Source organism: Salmo salar, chromosome 01 (assembly GCF_965601325.2).
Source record: "Salmo salar chromosome 01, fSalSal1, whole genome shotgun sequence".
Lineage (NCBI taxonomy): Eukaryota > Metazoa > Chordata > Actinopteri > Salmoniformes > Salmonidae > Salmo > Salmo salar.
In genome coordinates this window covers 135217990-135235541 of record NC_138291.1, presented here as the reverse complement: position 1 = coordinate 135235541, position 17552 = coordinate 135217990, and the positions used below count along the sequence as shown (strand labels likewise).

General features: G+C 42.7%; 1 protein-coding gene across 3 annotated transcripts in view; it reads left to right on the top strand.

Annotated features, from left to right (window-relative positions):
* The window catches only part of LOC106561374 (zinc finger protein 462-like), a 97872-nt gene that overhangs the window by 36713 nt on the left and 43607 nt on the right, over nt 1–17552 (top strand). For all 3 annotated transcript variants that reach the window (XM_014125276.3, XM_014125267.3, XM_014125257.3), the window contains exons 3-4: nt 1706–7026; nt 7299–7436. In XM_014125276.3, coding sequence (XP_013980751.2) covers nt 1706–7026; nt 7299–7436 — 5459 coding nt within the window. The remainder of the gene's footprint in view (nt 1–1705; nt 7027–7298; nt 7437–17552) is intronic.

Genomic DNA, 17552 nt, shown 5'->3' with positions numbered 1-17552 from the left:
GACCCAGAGTTACCTCTGCTGCAGTTCATTAGAGTTAACTGCACCTCAGATTGCAGCCCAAATAAATGCTTCACAGAGTTCAAGTAACAGACACATCTCAACATCAACTGTTCAGAGGAGACTGCGTGAATCAGGTCTTCATGGTCGAATTGCTGCAAAGAAACCACTACTAAAGGACACCAATAAGAGGAAGAGACTTGCTTGGGCCAAGAAACATGAGCAATGGGCATTAGACCGGTGGAAATTTGTCCTTTGGTCTGATGAGTCCAAATTTGAGATTTTTGGTCTTTGTGAGACGCAGAGTAGGTGAACGGATGATCTCCGCATGTGTGGTTCCCACCCTAAAGCATGGGGGAGGAGATGTGATGGTGTGGGGGTGCTTTGCTGGTGACACTGTCTGTGATTTATTTCGAATTCATGGCACACTTAACCAGCATGGCTACCACAGCATTCTGCAGTGATACGTCATCGTATCTGGTTTGTGCTTAGTAGAACTATCATTTGTTTTTCAACAGGACAATGACCCAACACACCTCCAGGTTGTGTAAGGGCTATTTGACCAAGACGGAGAGTGATGGCATGCTGCATAAGATGACCTGGCCTCCACAATCACCTGACCTCAAACCAAATGAGATGGTTTGGGATGAGTTGAACCGCAGAGTGAAGGAAAAGCAGCCAACAAGTGCTCAGCATATGTGGGAACTCCTTCAAGACTGTTGGAAAAACATTCCTAATGAAGCTGGTTGAGAGAATGCCTAGAGTGTGCAAAGCTGTCATCAAGGCAAAGGGTGGCTACTTTGAATAATCTCAAATATAAAATATTCTTTGATTTGTTTAACACTTTTTTGGTTACTAGATGATTCCATATGTGTCATTTCATAGTTTTGATGTCTTCACTATTATTCTACAATGTATAAAATAGTAAAAATAAAGCAAAATACTTGAATTAGTAGGTGTGTCCAAACTTTTGACTGGTACTGCAAGTATTCACACCCCTGAGTCAATACTTAGTAGTTTTTCAAGATAAAAAAGAAACAGAAAGGAGCTAAGCACAGGCAAATCCTAGAGGAAAATCTGGTTCATTCTGCTTTCCACCATACACAGGGAGATTCATTCACATTTCAGCAGGACAATAACCTAAACACAAGGCCAAATCAACAATGGAGTTGCTTACCGAGAAGACAGTGAATGTTCCTGAGTGTCCGAGTCACAGTTTGGACTTAAATCTACCTCAAAATCTATGGCAAGACCTGAAAATGGTTGTCTAGCATTGATCAACATCCAATTTGACAGACCTTGAAGAATTTTGAAAAGAATAATGGGCAAATGTTGTACAATCCAGGTGTGAAAGCTCTTAGAGACTTACTCAGAAAGACTCACAGCTGTAATCTATGCCAAAGGTGCTTCAACAAATTATTGACTGAGGGGTGTGAATTCTTATGTAAATGAAATATTTCTGTAAAATATTTCCAAAAACATGTTTTTACTTTGTCATTATGGGGTATTGTGTGTAGATGGATGAGGAAAAAATCTATTTAATCCATTTTGAATTCAGGTTGTAACACAACAAAATGTGGAATAAGTCTAGGGGTATGAATACATTCTAATATTTACAGTATATTAACATTGATATTACTATTTAAGGAAAGACTGTTTTAACATCTCTTTTTTCCTTTTTTTTCCATTGGCCACCCCTTTGAAACAGACTTTTCAAGTTCGAACCAAATGCCATACAGCAAGTCAGCAAACCATCCCAACAAAACTGCAAACCAGTTATTCCAGTGCAAAATCTGTGTTCGTTACTTCAGATCAAAATGTCTGTTGTCTGAACACACCAAGAAGGTACATGGAACCTCACTAAGTGGCGGGAACTCACCAGCCTCCCATACATCCAAACAGTCCAACTATAACATCGTTATCCATGACAGTCTTGGGAAAGTGTTCTCCTGCCAGTATTGTACATACAAGTCTCCACGCAAAGCCAGGATCCTGAAGCACCAGAAGATGTATCATAAAGGAAATCTGGACCCCCCAGAATCTCTGTCTGAGGCTGTTGATGACCCTGAGGCATTATCGTCCGAGGAACCCAGTGAGGAACTAGCAGAGGATGTGGTAGAGCGTGGTATCCTAGAGTCCATGGTTAAACCTCTGGGGAAGTCAAGGGGAAACCAAGAGCTTCGAAGAGAGTGGTGTGACAACATGATGAAAAAGCACCGCAACATGGTGAAAATGATCTCAACCATCCAGCCGGGTGGAGAAGGAGAAGGAAGCACAGGCTCATCTAAATCTGATTCCCCCTCCTCCCCCAGAAGCCCTCCTAACTCCAAAATGGTTTTCAAAGACCTGAGTGGCAATGAAGGCTCCTCTGTAGTCAACTCCTCAGTTTTCAAGCTCAACAAGCCTGCCTCTGGGATATCACCCTATCAGTATTCACAGATTCAATCGGTAGCGCCCAACAGCACGGGATCCTCCATTTTGTCTGACAGGTCCACCTTCGTCATGTCCGATGTTTCCAACTGTGCCATGGAGATGGATTTAAGTATGCTTGACGACTCCAGGAGCACCTCTGAGGAAGATGACGAGGAACTGGGTGATGAGGATGATCCCAATTACACCGATCCCTTGTCAACTGGGGATTCTGCCAAGCAGCTTCTGTCCGAAGAGGATAACAAGATGCTGGAGACTAAAGGGATACCATTCAGAAGGTACATGAACAGGTTCCAGTGTCCTTTCTGCTCTTTCCTCACCATGCATCGCAGAAGCATCTCCCGTCACATTGAGAACATACACCTATCTGGGAAGACGACGGTATACAAGTGTGATGAGTGCCCCTTTATCTGCACCAGCCCTCTCAAGTTAGGCACGCACAAGCAAAGTCACTCCTCAGACTGGGACACCATGGACCTGACCAGTGAAAGCCCAGGTCCTCAGAATAACGAGACACCAGAATCAGTGAACGGAGGAAACGTCGCTGCTTCCAAAGTCAATGGGAAAAAGCTAAGTAATGTGGGCAATGATCTAAACCAGCAAAATCCTCATCGCTGTACACTCTGTAGCTTCTCGACAACCACGCTGAAAGGGCTGCGAGTTCACCAGCAACACAAGCACTCCTACTGTGACGACATGCAAGCTGCCAGCTTGGAAGGCTCTACAAATGAGCAGCAGGACTTGGAATTGGAAACATTCTCCAGTTCTCCGAGCCAGGTACAAAAAACACAGACTTCAATTCTAGGACTTGGATCCAAAAAGCACTTAACTGGGAAAACTGCAAGGAAGTCCATCAATGATCTACCTTTGGATCTGTCCCCAGTCAAGAAGAGAACTAGGATTGATGAAATTGCCAACAACCTTCAGAGCAAGATCAGTCAACAACAGGAGGATCTGGTGATTAATCTGGAAGAAATGGATGATGAAGAGGAAGGAGAGCTCAACATGAACGAAGATGCAGGCAGAGACAAGGAGGAGAACAACAGCGAGAGTAAAAATCATGGCTACGTTTACAACAAGCTTTACGAAGGTCGGGTGGGTAAAAGAAAAAGAACCCTCACGTCAAAGCTAAGAAACATTCCCATCGCAATGACACTCTCTGACGATGAGGACAAGGAGTCTGTTGATCTTAAAGCGGATCTCCAAGACCAGAGCAGCCAAGACAGCCGGGACACTTCTTTCCAGGAGAACCTCGACTATACAGAGGACTCAGGGATGGCACGATTCTATTGCAAGCACTGTGACTACCATAACAAGTCAGCCCGCAGTGTGAGCACCCACTACCAGAGAATGCACCCCTACATTAAGTTTAGCTTTAGATACATCCTCGACCCTGAGGACCAAAGTGCCGTATTTCGTTGTCTGGAGTGCTTCATCGAATACACCAACTTCAACAACCTTCATGAGCACTACATGGATCACCACCCAGAAGCCAGCAATGTGCTGAACTTCAACCAGCCAGATTTGGTGTACATGTGCCGCTTTTGTTCGTACACAAGTCCAAACGTCAGAAGCTTGATGCCCCATTACCAAAGAATGCACCCTGAGGTGAAAATAAACAACGCTATGATCTTCTCGAGTTACGTGGTGGAACAACAGCACAAGGGAGCAGAATCTCAAACGCTGAGAGAAATTTTAAATTCCGGTCCCAAGAGTTTCACATGTAGCTCCTCCACTTCCACACCCAAGTCCTCGTCCAGTCCTGTGCTCAAAAGTGTTGCAAAGACACAAGATTCAAGCTCTGAGACAGAGGCCCTGAAAGAGGTTGGTAATGTTGTGGTCTATGACTGTGACATATGCTCCTTTGCTAGCCCTAACATGCACTCTGTATTGGTTCACTATCAGAAAAAGCACCCAGAGCAAAAGGCCTCATATTTCCGCATTCAGAAAACCATGAGAGTTACCACAGTCGATAGGCCACAGTCAGCAGGCAACTCTTCTTACAACATCAATATACCAACCCCTGCTAAGTCGCCAAGCGCCGCCATGCCATTTGGTACAGATGAGGAGATATACTACTGTAAACATTGTGTGTACAGCAACCGCTCTGTAGTGGGAGTTCTTGTCCATTATCAAAAGAGACATGCAGAAATAAAGGTGACTGCGAAATACATCAAGCACGCCGCTCCCACCTCTGGGTTGATGAAACTAATGGATGAGCTTCAGATTGCACCCCCAAAGCAGTTTCTCAAACAGTTCAACAACAATGGATTTGATGGGTCCAGCAATTCTCACGCTAGAGTTGTCACAGAGAAAGGAGAAGCAGAGATGCTTTTCTTCTGTCAGCACTGTGACTACGGGAACCGCACTGTAAAAGGAGTGCTTATTCACTACCAGAAGAAGCACAGGGACGCAAAGTCCAATGCTGACCTTGTACGCCGGCACACTGCAGTGGTCCGCAGTCAAAGAGAGCGAGCGCAGATGGGCCAGTCAGGCACTACCGCCTCTGCCATAGCCCCTGCTGCTCCCACCGAGACCGAGGCATCCTCCGGATGTCTTCGCTCACTGAAGTGCAGGCACTGCTCTTATACATCTCCATACGTGTACGCATTGAAGAAGCACCTGAAGAAGGATCATCCTACTGTGAAAGCCACAGCCATGACCATTTTACACTGGGCGTACCAAGATGGCATCCTGGAGGCTGGTTATCACTGTGAGTGGTGCATCTACTCCCATGCGGAACCCAACGGGCTGCTAATGCATTACCAAAGACGCCACCCAGAGCACAATGTTGACTACACGTACATGGCCAGCAAGCTGTGGGCTGGGCCTGATACTACCGCCTCCCAGCCAGGGGGGAACGCTGGGGACAGTAAGCACTACCAATGCAGAGATTGTGCCTTCGAGGCGTGCTCCATCTGGGATATTACCAACCACTACCAAGCTGTCCACCCCTGGGCCGTCAAAGGGGATGAGTCTGTGCTATTGGACATAATCAAAGGTCCAAGATCCCAAGAGAAAGTCCACCCCTCAATGGCTAAAGGACCACCTTTCACTTTTCTTCCAACTGCTCACGATGAAGGACCACTGGATATCCCTACCTCACCTCAAGAGCACCAACACCACCAATACCATCCCAGGCTCTCCCACACAAGCAACTCGATCTCCAACAACCCCTACCAGTGCACTGTATGTCTGTCTGAGTATAACAGCCTACATGGACTTCTGACACACTATGGCAAAAAACACCCAGGCATGAAAGTCAAGGCGGCTGACTTCGCACAAGAAGCTGATATAAATCCAAGTTCGGTTTACAAGTGCCGACACTGTCCATATGTGAATTCACGCATCCATGGAGTTCTTACTCATTACCAGAAGAGGCATCCATTGGTGAAAGTCACCGCTGAGGACTTTGCGGATGACATCGAGCAGGTTAAAGATATAACTGAAGTGGATGACAAGTGCAAGACCCAAAGACAGGGTTATGGAGCATACAGATGCAAAATGTGTCCGTACACTCATGGAACATTGGAGAAACTGAAAATTCACTATGAAAAATATCACAATCAACCAGCTTCAGATATGTTCAAGCCTTCCCACGTGCCATATTCCACTGTGAAAGATGAGGTGGTCGCTGAATGCAGTGCCACAAGTGTATCATCAGAGGTACAAGAGGTTAGCGAATTCAAACTTGCTCTCACCCAGTTCCCTATCAACAAAGGAGAGACCCATGCTGTGTTTAGGTGTCAGCTCTGCAAGTACTTCTGCTCAACCAGAAAAGGCATAGCTCGACACTACCGCATCAAGCACAACAACGTCAGAGCTCAACCGGAAGGCAAGAACAACGTCTTCAAGTGTGCTCTCTGTTCATACACCAATCCAATTCGCAAAGGCCTGGCGGCACATTACCAGAAACGTCATGACATTGATGCTTATTACACACATTGCCTGGCAGCCTCCAAGACTTTGACGGAGAAGCCCAGTAAAGTGGTTGTGCCCGTGGCATCGGAGGCTGAAGGGTCGGAGCTGAGCGAGGAGCTACGATTGGCCGTGGAGAGGAGGGAGTGTTCGCTCTGTGCGTTCCAGGCCTTCAGCAGGAAGAGCATAGTTTCACACTACATCAAACGCCATCCAGGAGTCTTCCCCAAGCGGCAACACACCAGCAAGCTCGGACGCTACTTCACTGTGCTCTATGCCAAAGAACCTGAACATGTTGAAGAGGTAACAGAAGTGGTGGAGGTTGAACCGAAGCCCGAACCAGAGGGAGAGGTTGCCGAGTGGCTGCCTTTCAAGTGTTTAAAATGCTTCCAGCAATTCAGCACGGTGAGACTTCTCTCCATGCACTACAATGATCATCACAGTGGCAAGGACCACAAACAGGACTTTGTCATCCACCCCAGCCTCACGGAAGATGGGATGGAGACAGAACTCTATCAGTGTTCCCACTGCGAGTTGAAGTTCCTGGGCCTTCCTCTCCTCAGCACTCACCTGATGAACCATAACGAGGAGTTCCAGAAGAGGGCGATGCGGCAAGAGAGGAGGAAACAGCTCCTTAGCAAGCAGAAGTCGTCCGAGCCACCGGAAACAAAGCCTGAGAAAGTGAGTAGAAGAGTTTACAAAAGGATGGTGATTTATCATCTCAGTAAAATACTAGATGTGGTCATTGTTTTGGACTCAGAGTAGAATGAGACTGTGAATAATAACCAACAGTATATGAAGCATTTTCAGTGTATTGGGCTAACATAGTAATGTTACACATTGATGTTTAAAGTTTTATCGTTAGAAATGAAATCAGTTATAGAGAATATCAGTGGAATGAGTGTAAGGCTGTTAGATTTGCCACCTTTTCTTCCCTTTTTCTTTTCTTTTAGCTGGTGAATAATGCTGACAAAGCACCGATTGGCTACAGGTGTAACTTCTGTGTGGAGGTCCACCCTACTCTCAGAGCCATCTGTAACCACCTGAGGAAACACGTCCAGTACGGGGAGGTCAAAGAGGGCCATGTCAAGGTAAGATCAAATAGCCAAGAGTTTGGTAACGCACGGGGGTCATGCATGCTCTTACAATGCATTATAACCACATAATGCATTATACCTTCAGGATTTAACCGGTTAAGCGTAAACTCCGCAATTCTTGAGATTTACGTTATTATTTCATTGAATTGAGTTCGCCTCAGAAGACCCTGGGGTATCAGGTTACATATCCACAGCCACTGGAAGCTGGAACCTTGTTGAATTGTTGAATTTGTACCTTTGAAACAACGTCAGATCTTCAACTTAAACTTCATTATCAGAGAAAAAACTATAGGCTGGGCAGCATCTCCTACTGGAGGGTTGATCTATCTACAGCTATTCATTTAGTCTCCCTGCTTTGCTTTAATAGTTGTCACTGACTATTACCAATGTGCTATCGTGAGAATGATTATTGAGAGGTCTCTGAATACCTAAACATATTCACTGTTGCTCTCAAAGTCGTTCCAAAGGTAGGTTTAACAGAGAATATTAAATGTAACCATACTTTATAAGTGATATATTATCAATGATACTATTTAGGCCTATGGCTTTTGCAAAGTCATCAAGAGCTGTTTCAATTCAACCCAGGTTTCCACAGAAAATAGACAATACAAATAAGGTTTTGGCTTCAAGTTAATTATGAATATGTTGGATTAATTGAAAGAATGGGACTAAATCAAATGAAACTTTATTTGGAGTGCATTTAAAGTTTGATTGGATTAGATTTAGTCATTTTCTTTAACTTTGAGATTTGGTGGAGATGGAGATGTGAATCCAACATATCAATTATTAAGTTGTAGACAAACTGGATGTTGAATTGTGTTTGGTTGTCTGTGCAACCAAATATCAACATTTGAAGGAGATTGGATAAGTTCTGCTTGGATAGTTCCATCTGTGCCACTGACTTATTCTGGCTTTAATTCCAGTTTGTCAACAAATGAATAGTTTATATGTTGGATTTATGTCCCCATCTCAAACATAAATCTAAGTTAAAGAATAGGTCTGTGGAGATCTTTACAATTGCTATAATAATCTGTGCAGAATCTCGAACAGCAATGATCACTTGCGCTATATACTTTAAATGTAATCTCAACTGCAATCCACGTCATTTGGTTGTGCTATTAGACGAAGCACAGTGATAACACGTTCATCTGTTGTATAAATAAACAACATATCTGACATTGTATTCTCATTTGAACTTATAAATAGTTGAAAGCGCAGTGGTAAGTGTGATAACTCAACCAAAAATCAGACATTGTTTTTCCATTGGAATTTGGATGTGGTTTTAGATGGTTAAAAGCATAGTGATAACATATTGGAAGTTTAAAACAATTTTGGCTGTCTATTTGAGTGGGTGAATATAGGTTGTAATCTCATTGATCAACATCTCAACCAAATATTACCCAATTATTCACATTGAAATGTTGTGTGCCCAGTGGGATCGTTCTACAACAAACACAAATGGTTTTATATCAAGTTTAAAAAACAAAACAAACAATATTTGTAGATGTGAAACATAAACCTTCACAGATGGACAACTTTTAGAGGAGATTAAAGCAGAGATCGTAAAACATTTGTGAGTTTCAGAAGGGGAGGGACACAAGAATGAATAAAAGCCGTGACCCAAAAATAAGGCTACTTTTCCCTAACCACAAGTTTTATCATAATTTATTACAGTAATAAGGTAGCTAAAATCTTATAGGATGTAATTTGTAAAGTTGATTGTAAATATATGTAGATTATCCCAAAACATAATGTATGTCAGGCCATATTCGCAAATTTGTCATGACTAGGTTGTTCATAGCATATGACATCATAATATTTTCATACGATTCATACTATTTACTATTTACTACATCTTGTGGTTGGAAAAGTGAATACAACAATAAATAAATAATGAGGAACAAAAAAAGGGAAAATCTGAGCTTTCTAGCAGTATACAGCATTACTGGGTACTGTTCATGGCCCTCTCATAAGAATTGTTTTTATTCCGGCATTGGAATCGTCCTGTTATGTCTAACAGGTAGTAAAGTGTTACCCAGTTTTTCATATTTGTTTACACCATTTACTAGTCAATTAAGTTAGTATATTTAGTGTATTTAATTTCCTTTCGCATACAAATGTTGCGCCTAAACAGTGGCAAGAAAAAGTATGTGAACCCTTTGGAAATACCTGGATTTCTGCATAAATTGGTCATAAAATTTGATCTGATCTTCATCTAGGTCACAACAATAGACAAACAGTCTGCTTAAACGAATAATACACAAACAATTCTAATACACAAACAAGTCTTTATTGAACACACCGTGTAAGCATTCACAGTGCAGGGTGGGAAAAGTATGTGAACCCTTGGATTTAATAACTGGTTGACCCTCCTTTGGCAGCAATAACCTCAACCAAACGTTTTCTGTAGTTGCGGATCAGACCTGCACAATGGTCAGGAGGAATTTTGGACCATTCCTCTTTACAAAACTGTTTCAGTTCAGCAATATTCTTGGAATGTCTGGTGTGAACTGCTCTCTTGAGGTCATGCCACAACATCTCAATCGGGTTGAGGTCAGGACTCTGATTGGGCCACTACAGAAGGCGCATTTTCTTCTGTTGGAGCCATTCTGTTGTTGATTTACTTCTGTGATTTGGGTCGTTGTCCTGTTGCATCACCCAACTTCTGTTGAACTTCAATTGGCGGACAGATAGCCTAACATTCTCCTACAAAATGTTTTGATAAACTTGGGAATACATTTTTCTGTCGATGACAGTAAGCTGTCCAGCCTCTGAGGCAGCAAAGCAGCCCCAAACCATTATGCTCCCTCCACCATACTTTACAGTTGGGAGGAGGTTTTGTTGTTGGTGTGCTGTGCCTTTTTTTCTCCACACATAGTGTTGTGTGTTCCTTCCTAACAACTCAACTGTAGTTTCATCTGTCCACAGAATATTTTGCCAGTAGAGCTGTGGAACATCAAGTTGCACTTTTGCAAACTTCAGACGTACCGAATATTTTTTGGGGGACCGCAGTGGCTTCTTCCGTGGTGTCCTCCCATGAACACCATTCGTGTTTAGTGTTTTACGTATCGTAGACTCGTCAACAGAGATGTTAGCATGTTCCAGAGATTTCTGTAAGTGTTTAGCTGACACTATGATTCTTCTTAACCTCATTGAGCATTCTGCGCAGTGCTCTTGCAGTCATCTTTGCAGGACGGCCACTCCTAGGGAGAGTAGCAACAGTGCTGAACTTTCTCCGTTTATAGACAATTTGTCTTACCGTGGACTGATGAACATCAAGGCTTTTAGAGATACTTTTGTAACCCTTTCCTGCTTCATGCAAGTCAACAATTCTTAATCTTAGGTCTTCTGAGAGCTCTTTTGTCCGAGGCATGGTTCACATCAGGCAATGCTTCTTGTGAATAGCAAACTCAAATTTTGTGAGTGTTTTTTATAGGGCAAGGCAGCTCTAACCAACATCTCCAATCTCATCTCATGGATTGGACTCAATTAGCTTTTGGAAAAGTCATTAGCCTAGGGGTTCACATACTTTTTCCGACCTACACTGTGAATGTTTAAATTATGTATTCAATATAGACAAGAAAAATACAAACATTTGTGTGTTATTAGTTTAAGCACACATGTTTGTCTATTGTTGTGACTTGATGACCAATTTATGCAGAAATCTAGGTAATTCCAAAGGGTTCACATACGTTTTCTTGCCACTGTAAATGTTAATGATTTATATGCATATTATTCATGTGCATGCATTCAGATTGTTAATTACTTTCTTACAAATAGAATGATGATGTATTATTATGTTTTTTTCATCCCATAACTCATTTTAGCAGGAAATAGAATTGTAAATTATTTCAGCTGTAACTGAAAGGTTACTTCTGAAGCTGCTTTGAAAATAATATAATTTCCCTACAACTTCTGTCTAAAATCCACTGTGTCCCCCAACTCTTTAGTACAGAGTCCGACTTGACTTTTGACTCTCAGACCTAAGAGGCCCCCACACTGCCGAAGTCTGTTTTATACGGATGGCAGGGTTCTGTTTCCATTTTTTTTTTTATTGCAATGGAGACCCCTGGGTAGACAGTCTGTCAACTTCCCCTGGAGAAAACAAGCGAGGTAGTCCCTCCTGACCGTTGCAGGCAGGCAAGGGGAAAAGAGGCCATAACATTGAGGGCAGCGGGTAACCGTTTCAACATTAGTATTCCGATGAGGTTGCCAGGGACTTGGCAAAGGGACGGCAGGCCTGAGGATTTAAGCCTCACCCAAGACAGGAGCCAAATTAAGGCCTTGTTGGTTCTGCAGACCAGGGCCAGGCCAGTCCAGGCAGTTGTATACTGAATACAGAAGATGGCATGTCTGAAGTCCTTTTCAGAATACTCTAAAATCTCAGGTTATAAAATAACGTGGGAAAAAACAAAATAATGGCAATAGGAAAAAGAAAAAGAATAACTCACAATCTACAGCAATCCTTTGTGGATTATTAAAAATGTAATATTTAGGATGCTTAATAAGTGTCAACAAACAACAAATATATAAAGATAACGTTATTCCATTACTCAACAATATGAAAGCCTGAGGGTGGTTTTAACCTTCCAGACTTGGAAGTGTATCAACTCACTACCCAAGGCTTTTACTTGAGACATATAGTTAAATGCACTAAAGAGGAACAATGGGTACATATTGAAGATGATCATGCTCATCCCCAGAATCTGTTTATGTGTCTATTTTCGAAGGATACATCTAAAAACATTAACAACTTCATAGTTAAGAACACATTAACAATATAGAAGAAAATTTCACATATTCTACAAGAACCAATATCACTCTCTAAAAACACAACCTGGATATCTAAAGACATAGAAATCATAAATGACTTGGTAACATGAAATACTCATATTTCCATTACAGAATGAAAAAGTAATTTTGGACATACCAACGTAGATCATTTGAAATACATATCACAAAAGTTACATAATCACACAATTTCGATTTGAAATATTTTGATCATCAGAGCAACCCATGAGGGAATCTTATTTGAGTCAGAAAGGGATGTTCATATGATAGATACGATGTACAAATCTTGCAGAGAGCCTATCCAACTGACAATCTCTTAATAAAAGAAACTATTTGACTGAAAACGAACTGACGTTGGCACAAGATGGAGGGAAAGTTGGAGCATAACTAATGAAATTACAGTTAACGAAAATGTACGCTTAATCCAGTATAAACTAACGTATAGAATTTATTATGCAAAAGACAAAATTCACACATTCTACAGTACAACGACAGAGTCATGTCTTAAGTCTAAAACTAACAATGATTCAATAATCTATGTGTCACAGTCGTCTTCGTCTTCAGATGAAATAGAAAAGTCCTCATCAGAAAAAGTAGACCAATACGCAGCCGAGGTCGTGTTCATCTTTGAGTTTAATTAATCGATCACTTGAACACTATACAAAAACAATAAACAACGACACTGCAACAGTTTTGCAGGCTATCCAAAAACGCAGTGCAAAAACAATCTCCCACAAAAGACAAACACAAACACACCCTCATATAAGGGACTCTCAATCAAAGGCAAATAGACAACACCTGCCTTCAATTGAGAGTCCCAACCCCAATGAACCCAAACATAGAAACAGACACACTAGACTAAACATAGAATACATGAAAATCAAACAGTGCCCAAAAATACCTAAATCAACTGCCCTACAACAAACACACCACCCCTAACCACATAAAACAAATACCCTCTGCCACGTCCTGACCAAACTACAATACCAATTAACCCTTATACTGGCCAGGACGTGACACTATGCTTTCTGGGAATGCTTTAAAGTACAAAAGTTATTCAAATGTACTTTTAATCTGTCTGTCTGCATATTTCAGAACACGGAATATGGGCGTGTAGTTAGAGACCCAATGGGCTGTACAATTCCCTTCTCATCTTGAAAAACATATATTAAAAACGTAATCCGCCATCATTAACACAATGGAAAAATCGAATGATTTATCATTGAAATAGCATGGGCGATTGAGAAAAACGAATTGGTACAATTTAAGTCCATGTGGCAAACAGTGCAGGCACTAAGGATAGGGGTGTCTGTAAATTGTTGTTCGTATGTTTATTTTACCCCCAAAAAATATTATAGGAAAGAGAGAGCGAGAGAAGCCATCTTCATACCAAAAACGCTGGAAATTTGCCCCCAACTAAAGCGGAAAAACTCACGAGAAGTGGGTGGGCGGAGCAAGCAGAGCAAGGCGGGTGGAAAGGACTGGACAGGCAGAGCAGTGACTGTATGCAGGGCCAGATTAAGAAATCATAGGCCCTAAGGCTTTGAGTTAAAAATAGTTAATAGTAAGAAAAATATTAGCTAAATAAAAAAGAAGATAGTAACACAATAACATTTTAAAAATGAAGCTATATACAAGGAGTACCAGTATCGACTCAATGTACAGGGGTACGAGGTAGTTGAGGTAATTGAGGTTATACAGTATGTATATGTAAGTAGACATAAAAGGAACTGGGCAATCAGGATATATAGTAAACAGAGTAGCAGCATCATAGTGTGCCTTCGGAAAGTATTCAGACCTCTTGACCTTTTCCACATGTATGTATGAAATTGTTTTTTTCCCTCATCAAACCACACACAATACCCCATAATGACAAAGCACATTTTTGCAAATGTATTAAAAATAAAAAACTGAAATATTACATTTACATAAGTATTCAGACCATTTACCGAGTACTTTGTTGAAGCACCTTTGGCAGCGATTACAACCTTGAGTCTTCTTGGGTATGACGCTACAAGCTTGGCACACCTGTATTTGGGGAGTTTCTCCCATTCTTCTCTGCAGATCCACTCAAGCTCTGTAAGGTTGGATGGGGAGCGTCGCTGCACAGTTATTTTCAGGTCTCTCCAGAGATGTTCGATTGGGTTCAAGTCCGGGCTCTGGCTTGGCCACTCAAGGACATTCAGAGACTTGTCCCGAAGCCACTCCTGCGTTGTCTTGGCTGTGTGCTAAGGGTCATTGTCCTGTTGGAAGGTGTACCCTTCCCCAGATCTGCGCCTCTACATAATTCTGTCTCGGAGCTCTACAGACAATTCCTTCAACCTCATGGCTTGGTTTTTGCTCTGACATGCACTGTCAACCATGGGACCTTATATAGACAGGTGTGGAAAAAGTCAACTGGTCTGAATACTTACCGAAGGCACTGTATGTGAAGAGTATTAAAGTGTGTCTATGTGTGAGTATGTGGCATCAATATGCAGGTCTCTGTGTGTGTGTGTGTGTGTGTGTGTGTGTGTGTGTGTGTGTGTGTGTGTGTGTGTGTGTGTGTGTGTGTGTGTGTGTGTGTGTGTGGGTGTGTGTGTGTGTGTGTGTGTGTGTGTGTTGGAGTGTCAGTGCAGTATGTGTGAGTGCATGGGTATAGAGTGTGAGTGTGCGTAGAGCCAGTGCAAGAGTATCAGTGCAAAATAAATTAGATGAAAAGATAAATATTTAAGGGGGTCAATGTAAATTGTCCTGGTAGCCATTTGATTAACTCTTCAGCAGTCTTATGGCCTCGGGGGAGAAGCTGTTCAGGTACCTTTTGGTTCACCGCCTGGTATAGAGGTCCTTGATGGCAGGGAGTTCTGCCCCAGTGATGTACTGGGCCGTACTCACTACACTCTGTAGCGCCTTGCAGTCGGATCCCGAGCAGTTGCCATACCAAGCGGTGATACAGCCAGTCATGATGTTCTCAACAATGCAGCTGTATAACTTTTTGAGGATTTGAGGGCCTATGCCAAATCTTTTCAGCCTCTTGAAGTGGAAGAAGCATTGTCATGGTCTCTTCACGATTGTGTTGGTGTGTTTGGACCATGATAGGTCCTTAAGCTCTCGACCGGCTCCACTACAGCCCCGTCAGTGTGAATGGTGGCGTGTTTGCCCCTCCGTTTCTTGTATTCCACGATAAGCTCCTTTGTGTTATGCACGTTCAGGGAGAGGTTGTTGTCCTGGCACCACACTGCCAGGTCTGTGACCTCCTCCCTATAGGCTGTCTCCTCATCGTCGTTGATCAGACGTACCACCGTCATGTCTTCTGCAAACTTAATGATGGTGTTGGAGTCGTGCGCGGGTTCCAGTTGCGGAGTGAGCTGCTCATACCCAGGGTCCTTAGTTTAGTGATAAGCTTGGAGGGCACTCTGGTGTTGAATGCTGAGCTGTAGTCAATGAAAAGCATTTTCACGTAGGTTCCTTTTGTCCAGGTGGAAAGGGCAGTGTGGAGTTCAATAGAGATTGCGTCATCTGTGGATTTGTTGGGGCGGTTTGCGAATTGGAGTGGGTTGAGTGTTTCTGAGACGATGGTGTTGATGTGAGCTATGATCAGCCTTTCAAAGCATTTCATGGCTACAGATGTGAGTGATACAGGGCGGTAGTCATTTAATCAGGTATCCTTGACATTTTCGGGCACAGGACTATGCTGGTTTGCTTGAAACGTAGCTATTACAGACTGGGTCAGGGAGAGGTTGAAAATGTCAGTGAGGACACTTGCCAGCTGGTCAGCGCATGCTCTGAGTGCACGTCCTGGTAATCCATCTGGCCCTGTGGCCTTGTGAATGTTGACCTGTTTAAAGGTCTTACTCACATCGGCTACGGAGGGCGTGATCGTACAATCGTCTGGAGCAGCAGGTGCTCTCACGAATGGTTCAGTGTTGCTTGCCTCGACGCGAGCATAGAAGGCATTTAGCTCGTCTCGTAGGATGGTCACTGAGTAGCTCTTGGGCCAGGTTGCCCTTTGTAATCTGTTATAGTTTTCAAACCCTGCCACGTCCGACAAGCTTCAGAGCCGGTGTAGTAGGATTCGATTTTAGTCCTGTATTGACACTTTGCCTGTTTGATGGTTCGTCGGAGGGCGTACTGAGATTTCTTATAAGGGTCTGGATTCGTGTCCCGTTTCTTGAAAGTGGCAGCTCTAGCCTTTCGCTCACTGCAGATGTTTCCTGTAATCCATGGCTTGTGGTTGGGATATGTACGTACGGTCACTGTGGGGATGACGTCATCGATGCACTTATTAATGAAGCCGGTGACTGCTGTGGTAAACTCCTCAATGGCATCTTATGAATCCTGGAACATATTCCAGTTTGTGCTGGCGAAACAGTCCTGTAGCTTAGCATCCGCTTCATCAGACCACTTCTGTATTGAGCGTGTCACTAGTACTTCCTGTTTGAGTTTTTGCTTGTAAGCTAGAATCAGGAGGATATTGTTATGGTCAGATTTGCCAAATGGAGAGCGAAGGAGAGCTTTGTATGTATCTCTGTGTTTGGAGTAAAAGTGATCTAGAGTTTTTTACCTTTGGTTGCACAGGTGACATACTGTTAGAAATGAGGTAAAATAGATTTCAGTTTGCCTGCATTAAAATCACTGGCCACTAAGAGCGCAGCCTCTCGATGAGCAATTTCTTCTTCTAAAATGGATTAAATCAATGTTTTTCCTCATCAATCTACACACCATACCCCATAATGACAAAGTGAAAATAGGTTTCTAGAAATGTTTGCAAATGTATAATTTTTTTTAAACAGAAATCAGTTATTTACATAAGTATTCAGACCCTTTGCTATGAGACACAAAATTGAGCTTAGGTGTATCCTGTTTCCATTGATCATCCTTGAGATGTTTCTACAACCTGATTGGAGTCCACCTGTGGTAAATTCAATTCATTGGACATGATTTAGAAAGGCACACACCCGTCTATATAAGGTCCCGCAGTTGACAGTGCATGTCAGAGCAAAAACTAAGCCATGAATTTTCCGTAGAGCTCCAAGACAGGATTGTGTTGAGACACAGATCTGGGGAGGGGCACCAAATAATATCTGCAGTATTGAAGGTCCCCAAGAACACAGTGGCCTTCATCATTCTTAAATACAAGTAGTTTGGAACCACCAAGACGCTTCCTAGAGCTGGCCGCCCAACCAAACTGAGCAATCGGGGGAGAAGGGCTTTGGTCAGGGAAGTGACCAAGAACCCGATGGTCACTCTGACAGAGCTCCAGAGTTCTTCTGTGGAGATGGGAGAACCTTCCAGAAGGACAACCATCTCTGCAGCACTCCACCAATCAGGCCTTTATGT